At 44.4% G+C, this 16,917-nt stretch overlaps 2 protein-coding genes across 5 annotated transcripts in view; both read right to left on the bottom strand.

The window, feature by feature from the left end:
• Positions 1-2,236, bottom strand: part of arrb1 (arrestin, beta 1) — a 28,784-nt gene extending 26,548 nt beyond the window's left edge. For 2 of the 3 annotated variants that reach the window (XM_028045283.1, XM_028045284.1), the window contains exons 1-3: positions 1,612-2,236; positions 708-1,168; positions 495-599 (exon numbers count right to left, since the gene is read on the bottom strand). The gene's annotated coding sequence lies outside the window, so the exon portion shown is untranslated. The remainder of the gene's footprint in view (positions 1-494; positions 600-707; positions 1,169-1,611) is intronic. The other variant, XM_028045285.1, reaches the window with a different exon arrangement.
• A 4,261-nt stretch (positions 2,237-6,497) lies between these two features.
• Positions 6,498-16,646, bottom strand: atg16l2 (ATG16 autophagy related 16-like 2 (S. cerevisiae)). Of its 2 annotated transcripts, none has more exons than XM_028045268.1 (18): positions 16,198-16,646; positions 15,655-15,703; positions 15,515-15,575; positions 14,762-14,835; positions 12,984-13,235; positions 12,840-12,905; positions 12,672-12,761; positions 12,252-12,305; positions 12,076-12,181; positions 10,092-10,197; positions 9,942-10,012; positions 9,799-9,870; positions 9,604-9,724; positions 9,425-9,530; positions 8,807-8,956; positions 8,682-8,729; positions 8,322-8,423; positions 6,498-7,954 (listed from the first exon to the last, which is right to left on the bottom strand). In XM_028045268.1, the coding sequence occupies exons 1-18, from the start codon at positions 16,322-16,324 to the stop codon at positions 7,861-7,863; spliced, it is 1,749 nt and encodes a 582-aa protein (XP_027901069.1). In that variant the 5' UTR covers positions 16,325-16,646; the 3' UTR covers positions 6,498-7,860. The 2 variants fall into 2 exon arrangements, with proteins under 2 accessions (XP_027901069.1, XP_027901070.1); XM_028045269.1 differs by having other exon boundaries at positions 12,076-12,178.
• Between the last annotated feature and the right edge of the window lie 271 nt (positions 16,647-16,917).

Raw genomic sequence — 16,917 nt, 5'->3', positions numbered from 1 at the left:
TATTGGACTTTAATCCAACGTTTAAAGCAACTTCTCATTAAATGTGTCATTATTTACTGAATGACACCTGTTGCTATGTTAATAACAGGCGTTATGTTTATGACAGCATCATGTCCGTCAAATAAAGTGTTAACCACATTTATTAAGAGTACATTGACAATATACTATCACAGAATTGTACAAATTGTCATTACATACAAAGTTTACAGACAACATGCTTATGAAAATTAGCACAATAACACAATAGGTACACTTTAGAGAAAATGTGAAAAATATTTCACCAAGGACAGAGTTTTGTTTTAATTCAGTGTCACGGTTTTCCAGTTTTACTGCAGACAAACTGATATTTCTCCTTCCTAAGATCAGTGAGGATCAATAACAGAACATTTCACTTTACAGAAACCTACAAAAAACAACAATAGAGCAACTAAACAGAGAAAGCTTTTATATTTTAAAGAGTACAGAAAAACAGCAAAGAAAAAAATACGACTTACAGTTTTAAGACGTTGTGGACTTGCTATGTATGTGACATCATCAGAACCGGTGATGATTGGACCGGATGCCTGGAGGGAAAAAACATTCCTGGGTGTTTTCTTTACCTGTTTATGTTAGAAGTAGAAAAAATAACCAGCAATATCATAGAATCAGTTGATGTTGGCATTAACTATGAAGCTGCTTTAAGTGTGGACTTAAGGGAGAAAACTAACTTAAAATCTTTCTATGATCTGAACACGTTGGTCCCTGCAGGGGGTGAGGGGGCCGGTGGGGCCCGTCTCCAGCTGTCATCAGATGAGAGGCGGGTTCACCCTGGACAGGTCACCGGTCCATCACAGGCCCTGAAAGCTCACAATGAATAAAATGTATGAAAGAGAAATGGTAGATTAACAAGGGGAATAAATTCTGTCCTGTTGTTTTTAAATGAAATCATGTTTATTAAGCACTTAGTGTTGGAAACACAGCAGGTTCTGCTGTTAAACTGTGGCCAGCTGCTCAGTAAAAATAAAAATCCTTCCACCATGAAGACGATGTGGAGCTTCATCCTCAGAGCTGGTTGGTGATCTGGTGGATCTGGTGATCTGGTGGAGCCAGAGCCTCTGCTGAGACAGGAAGGTCTTAGGTTTTTTAACTCCTGATTCCTGGTTTCCTCTTTCATCTTCATCTGCTTACACTGCAAAAATATGAAGATATAAAAGATAAAAAATATGAAGATAAAAACAATGATGAACGAGTTATAACAACCTCACAATTAAGTCGCAACAAACAGCCTCCATGCAGTTATTTTATATTCCTTTATTTAACCAGGTAAACCCCGTTCAGATCTAGATCTCATTTTAAAGAGGGACCTGAGCAAAAAAATTGCAATACATAACAACGTGGTTACAAGATATAAACAATTAATACATATGCACAAGTATAAAACAATAAAAACAATGACGCTGTTTCATAGAATCTAGTATAACATGAAGCTGAATGACTGTTATAGTAATAATCATAAAAGTCACAATAAAATTGATAAAATAATTATTTCTGAAACCAACGTAAGGTTGTTTATATCTTTATTGCACTGTTTATAATTAAACGAAGATAATTAGCATTTGGAAGCAAATTTACCACCAGCTAGCAGCACGTTAGCAGCCTTCGTCCCTCGGCTCTTTTCGTGACTCACATTTCGTTTCCATCGGTTCTTGTCCTGTTGTGTTGTCGTCTAACTCGGACTAGAACGTCACCAGCTTGAATTTACCAAAACTACTAACTATTATCAAGGCCCTCTCTACTTTTAATTCAATATTATTCGAGTAAAAATGGCGAATTTGAACAGCGTCTGTTCTGTTTATGGCGCTTTCCAAAAAAATGAAAGTGTGCAATACCGCCACCATCTGGTCTGGAGTGTGAACTGCAGCGAATGCCGTTCACTAACAGATCTAAAATCATCTGAAAATGGATCGGGTAAAAACAGCTTCCGTGTTTTAAAAAAAGCTGAAAACAACAGATCATATTCGGAGAGATGTAAAACAGAAGATACCTGCTACATTCAGTGTTCAGGACAAGTATTGTTTTTGTTGCAGAACCTGTCACTAAAGTATCAATCTTTGATATTTTATTTATTTACTTTATTAAACAACATTACATCAAGTTCCACTATAAGGTTTATTATTGTTTTATTCTTTGCCATTTTAAGAAAAATAGTAAACGATTATAAAGGCACCTAAAAAGGCATACTTTATTAGCCTAAAGTATATACTGAGATGTAATTTAAAACAAATTGTAATTAATAACTTAAAGAAGGAATTAAATGAATTTTAAGTGAATTTTAAAAAGTTCTATTTTGAGCATATATTTTAAAATATACACAAACCATATTTGACAGATATTTTAAATATCTTTTAAATATACGCTTGAGCAAGTCTATATTTACACTACATATTTATTTAGGCAAATACATATTTTGTTCACTTAAAGTATATTTTTATTTAATGTATTTCTTAAAAGTGTATTTTGGTACAATTATATTTAAGTGAGTTTAAAGTTATGTAAAAATTGGTACAAGCATATGTTTAGTATAAATCTTATATATTTATAGGTAGTGGACTTAATACTAATATACTTATGATGTGGTTTTGTGTCTTTAATATTTGCTATATATTAATATTTGCTATATATTAATATTTGCTATATTAAAGACGCATCATATCTCCTCTGCTACGTGTAATTCAGCAGGACAAAAGGTTTTGCCAACCAGCTGTGGAGTCAGAATCACATAACTGAAAAATACAAAGTTTCTACTGACAAGGATTCATTTGGTTTACGCAGAAGTTACTTATTCTGCTTTTGAAATGTTTAATAACATTTTGATCGTTACAGAATCTCATGTTGTTTATGTTTTTAGCACTTGATAAAATCAGACAATAAAAGGCAAAAACTTTTACAAAAATATTACTGAATTGCAGTTCCAAGTGAAAGACATTATATAGATTAATTAGATGTTTCAACATGTTTATGTTTTGTAGTACGTTTAACACCTGCTAAAATATTATTTTCAAAAGTTAATATTAATCTGACAAACCTGATCAGGACGTATATCTAATTTATAGATTAAGACTGACTGGCGTCCAAATGTAAGTTTTGGCCTCATTCTTAACACTAGAAAAGAAAAAGTTTTCCAGGAAGAGGAGCCCCACGACCCGTTCCTCTTCCTCCCCGCTCCTCTTCCTCCCCGCTCCTCTTCCTCCCCGCTCCTCTTCCTCCCCGCTCCTCTTCCTCCCCACGACCCGCTCCTCTTCCTCTTCCTCCCCACGACCCGCTCCTCTTCCTCTTCATCCCCACGACCCGCTCCTCTTCCTCTTCATCCCCACGACCCGCTCCTCTTCCTCCCCACCATCTTGCACCACAGTTACACTCGTGTTTTACACCATAACAAGATGGATTTACAGATTAATGAAGAGGAAGATTTGTTCATGTCTTGGCAGAAAAAGCTTCTTTGTAGTAAACATGCGGCTCCTGGACCCGAACGGCGCCGTTATCTGCTGCTTCTGTCGGTTTGGGTTACTTTGAGATGGATCCATCAGGTACAGAACGCGTTTTATCAAACACGGTGGGTTTGGACCCAGATGAGGCGGTTAAATGTTTTAAACTGCGCATGGAGAGCGGAAAGAAGAACCAGATCAGCAGAAACAATCTGGGTTAAATTCAGGATTTATTGGTTTATTTCAAAGAAACTTTCAACTTTCAGGACTCATTAAGTAGAAAACGGCTTGCCATACAGTCCCAGTTAATACGCTGTATAAATAAATGAAGGATAAAACCAGATGATCCAAATGTTCCCTTTAAACCCAGAAGGTCCAACAGAACCAAACAAAAGGCAGAGCAGCAAAAATACAAATATTTTACATCATCTTCCCTTTTCAACCAAACATCATAAGAACAGAACCATCAGCAGGCTGGACAGAACCAGAACCAGAACCAGAACCTGAGGCGTTTAATCTGAGAACTTGAGAGTTCAGACCGGATGAAGAACCAGTTCTGATCTCCACAGCCGGTTCTGATCCAGTTTAACAAACACAAATGATGAAACCGAACACAAACTGGTTCCAGAACAGAACTGGGTTGACTTCATAACTCTTAAGTTCTCCTTCTTAGTCGAGACCTGGTTCTGTAGAACTGACCCGATCCAAGCCAAGGTTGGTATTTGGATCTGAGCCAAACCCAGAACCAGCACCTGCAGAACCAATCAGCTTTGAGTGGAAGCTTCATGAAACCCAACCCAGGTCCAGTTCTGCTCCGATCCGGAGGTTCTGGTACGATTCAGAGTAAAACAACCAGCAGAACCGATTTCAGCCACCAGGGGAAGCTGAAAGCTTTGGAGCAGCGCCCTCTGCTGGCGGGAGGCCGCAACTGCACAACTCAAAATTATTTTAAAGAAAAAGCTATTTAGTATACAACCCCTGGCAAAAAGTATGGACTCACCAGTCTTGGATGAGCACTCATTCAGACATTTCATGCTGTAAAACAAACTCAGATCAAAAACATGATACAATATTAAGGTCGTTCCAAAGTGCAACTTGTTGGCCTTCAGGAACACTCAAAGAAATGAAGAGAAACTATTGTGGGAGTCAGTGAATGATACTTTAATTGACCAAGCACAGGGAAATAAATATGGAATCACTCAGGTCTGAGGAAAAAAGTGTGGAATCACTCAAATTGGAGGTAGAAAAAAAAGGACACACCCAGTCTATTTCCTTTCCCTAAATGGACACCTGCCCCAGATTAGATGTGCCCGTTAGTGTGCAGTTCAAAACACCTGCAGTCATGACACCTTGGAGGGCTGCTGGACGAAGTGGAGTGGTGAGAACCATGGCTCCAACAAGAGAAATGTCCCTTGAAACAAAAGAGAGGATTGTGAAACTTCTTGAGGAAGGTAACCCTTCACGCATGGTTGCTAAAGATGTGGGCTGTTCACAGTCAGCTGTATCCAAGATATGGACCAAATACAAACAGCATGGAATGGTTGTCAAAGCCAGGCGTACTGGTAGACCAAGAAAGACATCAAAGCGTCAAGACAAACAACTTAAGGCCATTTGTCTTGAAAACCGAAAAAGTACAACTAAACAGATGAAGCATAAATGGGAGGAAGTTGGAGTCAATGTATGTGACCGAACCGTAAGAAATCGCCTAAAGGAGATGGGATTTCAATACAGGAAAGCTAAACGAAAACCAGCATTGACACCTAAACATAAAAGAACGAGACTCCAATGGGCTAAGGAGAGGCAATCATGGACTGTGGATGACTGGATGAAAGTTGTCTTCAGTGATGAGTCAAGAATCTGCATTGGACAAGGTGATGATGCTGGAACTTTTGTTTGGTGCCGTTCCAGTGAGATTTATGAAGAGGCCTGCCTGAAGGAAACGACCAAATTTCCACAGTCCTTGATGATATGGGGCTGCATGTCAGGCAAAGGCACTGGGGAGATGACTGTGGTTAATTCTTCTATCAATGCACAAGTTTACATTGACATTTTGGACAGTTTTCTCATCCCTTCAATTGAACAGATGTTTGGTGATGATGAAATAATTTTCCAAGATGACAATGCATCGTGCCATCGGGCAAAAACAGTGAAGGCATTCCTTGATGAAAGACACATTCAGTCGATGTCATGGCCTGCAAATAGTCCAGATCTCAACCCAATTGAAAACCTGTGGTGGAGATTGAAAAAAATGGTCCACAAGAAGGGTCCAACCAGCAAAGCTGATCTGGCAACTGCTATCAAAGAGAGTTGGCACCAAATTGATGCAGAATACTGTTTGTCACTCATCAAGTCCATGCCTCACAGACTGAAAGCTGTTATAAAAGCCAAAGGTGGTGCAACTAAATACTAGTGATGTATGTTGAATGGTCTTTTGTTTATGCGTTTTTCATGATTCCATACTTTTTTCCTCAGACCTGAGTGATTCCATATTTATTTCCCTGTGCTTGGTCAATTAAAGTATCATTCACTGACTCCCACAATAGTTTCTCTTCATTTCTTTGAGTGTTCCTGAAGGCCAACAAGTTGCACTTTGGAACGACCTTAATATTGTATCATGTTTTTGATCTGAGTTTGTTTTACAGCATGAAATGTCTGAATGAGTGCTCATCCAAGACTGGTGAGTCCATACTTTTTGCCAGGGGTTGTATTTTAAAAACCAGCAGCAGGGGGCGCTGCAGGCTCCTGTTGGATTCCAGTAAGTTAAAGATTATCGGCTGAATTTAGACGCAGTAAACACGAGACGAACGCCGTAAAATGGAACTTACAGGACGCCGTATATGGTGTAACATGTCTGCCTGGCCACTGGGTGGCGCTGTAGCGCTGCCACAGAGGACATGGCAGCAGCGAATGGCGCCATGTTTGTTTGTGTTACGCGTGCGTGGGAGCTGAGCACAGAACCGGAGACGGGTCAGCGCCGTTACTTCTGACGTCATCCTGCAGTATTTATTATTTCCCCAACATTGGAGTCGCATCCATATAAACAGGATTTAATCTGTTATTTTCACATTAACAGGATTTAATCTGTTATTTTCATGACGGATTTAATCAACACAATGTTTCTTTTCCTTAAGTCTTCCAGTGGTGAAGAAGGCGGTAAAACTGTAACTTCAAGCTGCTTTCACTATGCAAAAACAATTAATTAACTACTAATTAACTAATTAGATACAAATCTGCATTTTCTGAAACAAATTTTTCTTATTCATAATTAAACGTGATTAAAACAGCTGAGATAAATTGTTCTCATCTGCATGTCAGGAGCTTTGATCTCGTCATCACACTTTAAAGCCACAGATTGTTTGGTAGATTTAGAGTCTCTTATCTTTTATAAAAGAAACTGTGACTGTCTGACTGCAGGACTCATTCTGAGACTCAGAGCTTCGTTGCTTTCTACTTACTTAAGGAGAGCAGCGCCATCTAGTGTTCGTGAATACAAATTGCAGTCAAAGTCTGGGACAGTTGGCAGCTAAAAACGACAGATCCGTGTGAACAGGGCTTATCTGATGTTTATCGGGTTTTTGGAGTCATAATTGTCGGTCAGCATTAATCAGAAATTTCTCCCCATCGTCTGTCATGTCAGATGAAATCCATCAGCTCCAGCTGGTGAGTCCGTCCTGACCGTGTCGTAACCCGGTCCGATCTCAGGAGAAACACATGGTACCCGCCTGCAGCTCTGGCTGTTAATCAGATTCTTCAGCACCAATCAGAACAAACTGCGACTGTTTGCTCCGAAACCCTGAAGTCTGGACGCTGGTTGATGCTCTGCCGTTTTTATCCCTTACACTAAAGAACCAGTTCAGTCTGGGAGAACTTTTAGTTCTTGGGAACGTTCTGTCCGTAAAGTGCTGCAGAAGACGAAACATTCTTCTGCCAGATTTCCACACATCTCTGACTTTCAGAGACTTCAAGTTTAAACAGCTGGGTGAGTTTTACCTGTGTCAGGTGTGAACACCTGTCCAGTGAACGCTCCTGATGTCCGCCTGGCTTCTGACGAAGCACCAATCAACACATTCTCTCAAATGTCAATAAAACCTGCTGGTATTTTCCATCCTGGGAGTTTGTTCTACATCTCAAAGTTTAACGGTTTTCATGTTTAAAAAGCTGAAAGTTAATTAAAAAATCAACGTTCCCTTGTTAAATCTGTTACTGCAGCAAAGGTCTGTTAGAAAATATTTAAAAAGTCCAAACTTCCCTTTTTCCGCTCATCAACACGAGGCTAAAAACCCGTAAACCTTCCCCGAGTCATTTCTCAGACCCAATCCATCGTCACGCCGTGAACTGCTGCTGGATTGGCTGGTTCAAATGTGTCTCCACAGGAAGTCTCGTCTGATTGGCCGGTTCAGATGTCACTCCAGAGGACGGCCCGCCGGCTCCTGTCCACGCTGACGAAGTGTTCTCCGGAGAGAGACCAGGACACGGCGGTGACGGACGAGCTGCAGGAGGATGGACGACGAAAAGGAAACTGATGACACTGAACCTGAAGATAAACATTTAGCTTCCCACCTAAACACTCAGTTAGCAAGCAAAGTCTTTAGCTTCCCAGTTAATTTAGTTAGCAAACTAAAGATTTAGCTTGAGGAACATTTACCTTCAAGCTAAATGTTTAGCTAATGAAATATTTGCATCTATTTATTTTGCGTGAAGCATCAGCTTTGCTCTGAATTCTCCATGGAAACCGTCACGGACACTTTGACTCTTTTTTAAATGGTTTTATCTGACTCTCCTGTGTTCAGATAAAACGTATCTGGACCAGGTAGCGAGCAGAACCCGACCTGATGACATCATGAGTGAGCTGATCACCTGTGCCGGTCGGGGAGGCGGGTCTCCAGGCCCCCGGTGGAGACGTTCCAGATGTAAACGGCTCCGTCAGCGGACCCGGCCGCCAGGTAGCATCCGTCTGGGCTGCGGAGGCCAAACATGACGGTTAGAACCAGCAGAACCAGCATGGAGCTGGACCTTCACTGGGTTCAGCTAACTGGAGCTGCTGCTGCTGTTGTCATGGAAACAGCAGAAAAATCAGACCATATGCTGTTAAACACAAACTGCGATCAGAACTTGCTCTCTGGCGGTTCTGGTTCCGTCTAACTAGAGCCTGGTGATACTCTGGTACCGTTTCAGGCCCAGGTCGGGTACCGGTCCGATGGCTGGCGCCAGACTCACCTGATGACCGCCTTGGTGCTGTCGCCGCCGCATTTGAAGCCGTCGGCTCTGAAACAGAAACAGCCTGCATCACCAATGGGAAGCCGGCCCAACAGAACCTGAGAGCAGAACCGGGCCGGCTCTACCTAAAGCACATCCGGTCGTTGGTCCAGCGCAGGTCCAGTAGCTGGAGGCAGTCGTCACGGCAACAGCTGAGCAGCTGGCGCCGGTCGGAGCTCAGGTCCAGAGAGGTGACTCTGCCCTGAGAGGGAAGCTCCTGAACGCAGCTCACCGTCCTGAAGAGCAGAACCGGGTCAGAACCGAAACAGACCTGGACCAGAACTGAGTCAGAACTGAGCCAGAACTGAAACCGAAACAGAACCAAAACCGGATCAGATCATTTAGCTAAGCTAATGCTAAACCACTAAACTAAAATTTTAACACTAAACAGTCAAGTATAAGAAACATTTGTGGGAGCTAACGCTAAACTGCTACACACAGAAAGAAATTAGCAGAAGCTAATGCTAACTATTAAGATGGCCGTCTCTCTCGCTCCGTTTGTCTCATCTTCATCTCCTTCCAGTTGACGATTGAACTCAAAAAGTTGCATGAAACGGATGAACAAAGTCAAAAACACGTGATGCGACATAAAGTTCTTCCATGAAAATCTGTAACATTTTATGACAATAATAGGTTTAAAAGACTCAGAACGGCGGCCATGTTGAAAATGGCTAATAGGAAATATGAAGATGAGGAAGAGGAACCTGCTGTCCCAGACTCTGATCTTGCAGTCAAAATGTCCGCTGATGATGCTGCTGTCAGAACAGACCAAGTCGCTGCAGAACGACGCCACCTCCCCCTGCTGGACACCTGCAGACACAGCGTCCGCTTTAAACACACCTGCAGATCGGCCAATCAGAGGAGAGAACAGACGGACACTCACAGGCGGCTATGTTCAGGTCCCAGAGCCGGACGGTCCGGTCGGTGCTTCCTGTCACCACCTGGTGGGGGACGCAGGTGAACCTGGCCGCCGTCACCTTCCTGCTGTGACCCGTCAGAGTCACCTGACCCACAAACACAACATTTGGATTTCCATCCTTACCATGCCACTGCGGTGGGTTTTGTTTGGGTAGGTTACCTTGGGGGCGGAGTCATCCAGGCGCCACAGCAGGGCGGACTTGTTGTGCGACGCCGCCAGGATCCTGCGGCCCTGCGGACACAAACAGGCGTCAGCGGCGTTCCGGTGGCGCCAGGTGAGGTCCGGCTGAGATGTCCGCTCACCATGTGGTCGAACTCCACGCAGGTGATTCCCTCCGTGCTGCCGTCCAGCGTGGCTCTGTGGGTCAGCGAGCCTGGTGACATCATCAGCAAGGTCACAACCACAGGAAACAGACCCGGGTCGGTCAACTGACCCAACCGGCGCCACCTTACCTGCCCGGACGTCCCACAGCTTGATGACCCGGTCTGTCCCGCCGGTGGCCAGCAGGTCTGAGCCGAAGCTGAACCGCACCGCGTTGATGCCTTGCTCATGGGCTTCCTATGGAGGACGCAACTGTTACTATGGCAACATCCACCAGTCAGCATGTGGTCGAAGAGGGGCATGCTGGGTAACGGCTCAGGATAGAGGAGCTCTTTATGGGGCGCAGAATCGCTCAGAGGATGTTAAAGAGCGGCTGCATCTAATTACCGACCGCAGAGACGGGACAGGTCAGAGACTCAACGAGGTCCAGTCAGAGACTCAACGAGGTCCAGTCAGAGACTCAACGAGGTCCAGTTAGAGACTCAACGAGGTCCAGTCAGAGAGACCCAACGAGGTCCAGTTAGAGACTCAACGAGGTCCAATCAGAGAGACCCAACGAGGTCCAATCAGAGAGACCCAACGAGGTCCAGTCAGAGAGACCCAACGAGGTCCAGTTAGAGACTCAACGAGGTCCAATCAGAGAGACCCAACGAGGTCCAATCAGAGAGACCCAACGAGGTCCAATCAGAGAGACCCAACGAGGTCCAATCAGAGACTCAACGAGGTCCAATCAGAGAGACCCAACGAGGTCCAATCAGAGACTCAACGAGGTCCAGTTAGAGACTCAACGAGGTCCAGTCAGAGAGACCCAACGAGGTCCAATCAGAGACCCAACGAGGTCCAATCAGAGAGACCCAACGAGGTCCAATCAGAGACCCAACGAGGTCCAATCAGAGACCCAACGAGGTCCAGTCAGAGAGACCCAACGAGGTCCAATCAGAGACCCAACGAGGTCCAGTCAGAGAGACCCAACGAGGTCCAATCAGAGAGACCCAACGAGGTCCAGTCAGAGACTCAATGAGGTTCAATCAGAGAGACCCAACGAGGTCCAGTCAGAGACCCAATGAGGTCCAGTCAGAGAGACCCAACGAGGTCCAGTCAGAGACCCAACGAGGTCCAATCAGAGAGACCCAACGAGGTCCAATCAGAGACTCAACGAGGTCCAATCAGAGAGACCCAACGAGGTCCAGTCAGAGACCCAACGAGGTCCAGTCAGAGACTCAATGAGGTTCAATCAGAGACTCAACGAGGTCCAGTCAGAGGAAACTACTGGTTAAATATTGGTTAGAAAATATCATTGGTTCCTGCAGTTCTTCCTTTCACCACCAGATGGCGACAAATGTCAGATTCAGATTCTTCTTCCTTTAACTAGATGTTAAAACAAACGATTTAATCAGTTTTAACTAAGGAAGTTCAGGTCTTACATTTATTAAATATCAGACGTAATGATGCCATTTGAACCTGATCCATATCAATGTCTGCAGGACAATAAAGGATTTTTCTAAATTGGAAAAATTGTTTTTGGCTTTAATTTTTCTTTCAGTGATTCATGAGATGAAAGAGTTTGAGATTTTACTGTAAAAACAATAATATTTGTGTTTTACTGTTCACCCCTGAGTTCAGAGCAGTTCATACTCCACTTAAGGACGATGTTAATAAAATGAGTTGATGACTATGAGGTCAGATTTCACTCATTTTAAGAGACGATTCTGTTTATTTATTAAATGTCCAACCTTAAGAAGACGCTACAGCTTAAGCTGTCTGCTGACTGACGGCTCCTTCATTTCTCACGATCTGAATGGTGCTAACAACTTTGATGAGCTAGTTGGGAACTTAACCTCGAATGCTTTACATTTTAGTTTTTGACCAATTGATGAGGTCGTCCTGCCAACTACCTGCAGCCCCATGTGTGTAAATTTAGTCTGTCAGAAGAGATTATGAGATTAAAAATAAAATAATCTGATACAGAAATTAGGGTTTGGTGCTGAACTCAACTGGAAACATCTACAGAAAATGTTCAGGCTGACAGTAAAGTCAGGAAAAAGTGTTCAGGGATGGAAACCAACATGGTCAGCAAGTTAGGACAGAAATGCATCATGGGAACTGGAGTTTTACCAGGACTTGCAGCGGTCTGACAGGAACTCTGGCTGATAAACAGATTCCGACGGGAAACAGCAGATCCTCCTCCAGGCTGTGGACCGAGTGACCCCTTCTCTTCCTGCTGAGGTCAAACACTATCCATCAGAGACACATCAACCAAACGGCGAACAACCCAAACCCGAAAAACTCACTCAAACATCTCTCTGATGGAGGAGAAGAACCTCGGCGAGGAGGCCGACGCCGACCTGAGGAGCAGGGCTAGCGTTAGCTTGTTGCTAAAGTCTCCAGATCAGGAAGGCAGCAGAGGTTTGGTTCAGTGAGAATTTACAGAATCAGATGCAAAGAAGCAGAAATATATGAAAAATTTAACCTTAAAATAAAAATAAACAAATCTGTTTTCTAACATCTTTAAAGAATTTCAATACTCCTAAAGTTTGATTAAAAATGTGACTTTTCAAGCATATTTGACTCAGTTTCCCTCTAAATTTTACAGTTTTCCTATAAAACACTGAATGAAGACATTAAAAACGTGTTTTCTCTCAGTCTGGACTGAATTACTGCTGTTAGTCATTCTGACACAGCCTGCGATGTGAAAACTGAAACGGGTCGACCTGAAGAGGCGAGTCGCTCCTCGGCCGCCGGACTTGTCCTGATCCTCCGGCTTCAGAGACGTGGACCTGGAAGTCGGAGCGCTGGACGAACTGGAAGACAACGCTCTGAGGTGATGTTCATCCCGTTAAAACCTCTAAACCTCATTTATCGTTTAGTGAAGCTCTCACCTCTTGACGATGACCTTTGACCTGGCAGCTGTCTGCAGCTGCTTCTCCATGGTTGCCTGTCGAGCTCTGATGGAAACAATCATTTAAAAAATCTCTTAATGCCTTTTCTTGCTGCAGCAGGTGTAGCGCGGGAGCATTTCCCACCTGGAGCGGCGTTCGTTGCGGTGGTTCATGCGGGCGGCGGCCTGCTTCTTCTGATGCATCATGTCCTCCAGGACGCGCTCCTCTTTCTCCTTCTCTTCCCTGAGTTTGGACTCCGCCTCCCTCTGACGCTGCAGCAGCGCATCATACGCCGCCTTCAGCGTCTTGTTCTTCTGTCTGACCTGCTCCACCTCATCCCTCAGAGCCCGTTTAGCTTCGGACGACTCTGCTAGCCGACCGCCCTCCTTCTGTAGTCTGAGAACAGAGGAGGAGGAGAAGCGTCTTTAGGCTGATTTCCTCCTCATGGTCCAGTAGACTCGGTTCTACTGGAACCAGAACTTCTCTAACTGCTGTGGTTCTCTTCCTCTCTGCTCTGAGTCAAACCAACCTGTTCCCCTCCTGGCCTGTGGGAGCGCTGCACCAAGAACCACTGAAGGAAACGACAAAAACCTCTGAAGACGCTGAGAGCAACTTCCTTCTTCACCAGATGGAAACAAGATGGAGGCGTCACATTTTAGTGTTGGAGGATTTCTCTTTAGTCTTTGGCTGAAGACCAGGAGCCATTTCTGCTGCTAGCACCAGGCTAGCACATTAGCTTTGGTTGTGTTTACCCAGAATGCCCTGTACTATAATCCACTTCCTGCTTTTGGAGAGGTCTCTGCTCCGCTCAGCGTTCACATTCAAACCGAACCAGAGTTCAGTCCAACCGAACCCAGACGAGGTTTGCAGGACCAGAGTTTGATTTTTGGTTTGACTACACATGCACTCCTCCCCAAACCAACAGGACGTTCTAGGAAAACGGACTGGAGTTGGATTAAGACGGACTGAACTGGACAAACCCTGAGAGCCTCCTGTTGTCACCCATTATCGAGGATGAAGATGGAAGAAACAATGACACGGCTCCCCCTCCAAAACATCTACTATAAACCTTTAGAGCAATCTTTCTCTTGCCTGTGGTCGCCCCCTAGTGGTCGGCGAGGTACTGCATGTAAACCTTCGTTTATTTGACCTGACATGAGCTCAAAATGCAACACGTAGTTAGAATACCAAAGGATGGTGTTCAAAAATGATGGTGAATAAATGTTTTAAGACTGGGTCCCTCAAAGAAAAGCTGAAGGTCACAGTGGAAAGAAAATGGCAGGACGATTTATGTGATTGGAGGAATCCATGTCTGCAGGAATATTTTTCAGTTTCTCAGACTGAGTTGCAGAACTTTTGCGTTTTTAAAAAAGTATTATGATGCGTAGCATGGCACCGGCACGCAGATCCAGGTCAGTCCGACCTGCGGCTGCGATGAACGCAACAGGACGTGAACAGCGCTGCGCCCCGCGCTGACTACCTGCACCTTAACACCTAAAATAAAATACTTACAGTATGTCAGCTTAGAATCCACACTTTGAGTCGACTTGTTCATGGTTTTTCCACATCCAGTCACATTTACAAAACAGCAGCACTTTTCTCATTAGGAAGAACAAAGACGACAACAATAAGCGAGCTAAGAGTCTAAAATGTTCATTTCAGGTTCTATCAGATCAAGATTTTGTATTATGAGTGTTTGCTAAATGTTTAAGAGGAAAAACTGCATCAGCTTATTAGAATTAGCACCAAGCTAAAGTAAAATTAGATTAAAGGTTGATGGTTGAAGTGGTTGTTGAGGTGAACCAGCAGCAGCTGCACCATCAGAACAGGCGGGCTCAGGTGTGTGTGTGTGTCTGTGGGTGTGTGTGTGTGTGTGTGTGTGAGTGTGTGTGTGTGTGAGTGTGTGTGTGTGAGGGACTCACCTGGTTTGTAGTTCCTGCTGGACATGCTCTTTGATTTTAATCTGCTGCTGCAGCTCCAACACCTTGTAGGCCAGCTGCAACGACACCAACAGTCTGAGTTCAGCTCCCATCAGTAAAACTGCAGGCTAAATAAATCCCTCATTTCCTCCTGCAGGTTGTTCTGCTGCAGCAGATGAACTAAAACATGGAGTTAAATTCAGGAAATGATCCATTCAGGTGTTCCTGTAAGTACTTCAGAGAGGAAACCTCAAACTGAACAGAAAGTTATTGTCTTGCTGTATGACTTGGAGCTGATCCTCAGTTTAAATTATGAACAGTTCACCTGCTGGCCTGAACTCAAACGTCCATCCTTGGTCCACATGGACCTGAACTCTTCTCCTGTTTGTGTTTAAGCAAAAGTCTCTGCTGCCACAATGGAAACTGGAATTACAAACGACACTTAAGCCAAAGTTTGGAAATCAGGGAACATTTTACTAACTGAAGTGACCAGAAGTTGGGAAGACTCTGCAGGCGGCTTCAGTCCGCTCTGTATTCAGACCATAACATTTAAAACGTCTCCATCACCTGGTCTGGTCTGGGAATTTGAATCCGTCAGAATGATGGACGGCCTTCAGATTCACAAGTTTCCTCTGATCCTGGTTTGGGCCGAACTTCAGCTGTCAAACTCGGCAGGATCGTTTGATTTTGTTTATCTTAGATAAATAATGACGCATTTCCTGTTTATCTGCAGGTGAGCTGAGGAGCATTTCTCACCTCGCCTGTCGTCTTCTTCAGTTGCTGCAGAGAGGAACGGGCGCAGGCCTCAGCGGGAGGTCTGGATGGAGAAACCAAACACACCGTCAGGCACTGAAACACCTGCACACTGAGCGACAGGCAGAGCTCAGGTGAGTTACCTGCTGAGGAGCCTTTTGGTCATACTGGTTTTCTCCAGCAGCCCAGTGTCTGAAAAGATACCAGACTTGGGTCAGAACTTGACCAGTTTTAACTCAAAGTAGTTTCACCGATAGAAAACTGCAGGAACACCTGTCACCGCCTGCACCGAACTCCATTCAGAACCCGGTCCTTTTCAGACCCATTTCCTCCAGGTCAACCTCTGTGTGCGCAGCTGGCTCAGAGCAGATGATGAACCAGCTGCAGATTATCTGTCACTCATGAGTCACTCGTTAGAGGAAGTGGACCAGCCTGTGGTTTGGGTTTTGGACCACTTCCTGTACCAAATGTCGGCAAAATAGTGGAACTTTCTGTTTGAGATTCGGTTCGGTTCTGAATTATTTCAACTGCTGCAGGTCTGGTTCTGCAACGGAACCAGACTCTGTAGAAATAACGTTAGATTTAAGGTAAAAAAAAAACGAGTCGCTCGAGTGCGCCGTTAAATCGGCCTTTTTTTAAATGGAGTTCGGCGCAGACTGGACCCAGCTGTTCTCCGAGGTTCTTACAGAACCGGATCAGGTCCTGGAACATGGCGCTCTGGATCCGGTCCCGGTGCTTCAGCTGCTGGATGATGTGCCCCCTCCAGGTCTCCGCGGACCGGCTGCTTCGCCGCGACGCCCCACCAGGATCCATCCCGAATCACTGCGGCCATGATCCGCCCTGAGCGGGCCGCCTCATGCCGCTCCCCGCTGAGGGACGCTCTCACACCGGCCTGGTCCTCTGGGCCTCCCCGCTCCTCCGGTTCCCTCCGGGCTGTTTCTCGCCTTCTACTTTATTTTTTGTTTTTCAACTTTTTGTTGTTACTTTCACATTCGTCACTTGAATGGGGCGGGGCGATAGGTTATTCCAGCCAATCAGAGCCCTCTTCCTGATTTGTCCTAATAGACCACGCCCCCAAAACTTCATCTGTCAAATAGTTTTCTGAGAGCAAAGACGAGATACTGTATATCGTCAGGTTCCTAAAATAATGGTAATTATGGCAGCAAAAAACAAAAAATCTTTTTGTAAAAAAAACAAACAAAGGTAGGCCTTTATTTTAGGAAGGTAACAATGTGGAGAACAAAATCCAAAAGGGGAAATAATTAATGGACAAAAAGACCAAGAAAAGTATGAATTAGGACAGATATAGATGTGGACCTGCAGTTCATCTGAAATCTGCTCTTTTCTCCGGTGCTTCATCGTCATCATCCTCCTGCTTTGGGTGGATAGAACAATAAAGTCCATCT

Source organism: Xiphophorus couchianus, chromosome 18 (assembly GCF_001444195.1).
Source record: "Xiphophorus couchianus chromosome 18, X_couchianus-1.0, whole genome shotgun sequence".
Taxonomy (NCBI): Eukaryota; Metazoa; Chordata; class Actinopteri; order Cyprinodontiformes; family Poeciliidae; genus Xiphophorus; species Xiphophorus couchianus.
The sequence above is the reverse complement of the archived record's forward strand: the minus strand, read 5'-3'. Positions and strand labels throughout refer to the sequence as shown.

Bases quoted from the DNA above. Each gene is read 5' to 3' on its own strand.
- atg16l2 (XM_028045268.1), bottom strand. From the start codon at position 16,324: ATGGATCCTGGTGGGGCGTCGCGGCGAAGCAGCCGGTCCGCGGAGACC. The intron at 14,836-15,514 runs GTGAGAAATGCT...GTGTCGTTGCAG, and splicing joins TGAAGAAGACGACAGGCGAG to CTGGCCTACAAGGTGTTGGA. The intron at 8,424-8,681 runs GTGAGTCTGGCG...TGGCCTCCGCAG, and splicing joins AGCACCAAGGCGGTCATCAG to CCCAGACGGATGCTACCTGG.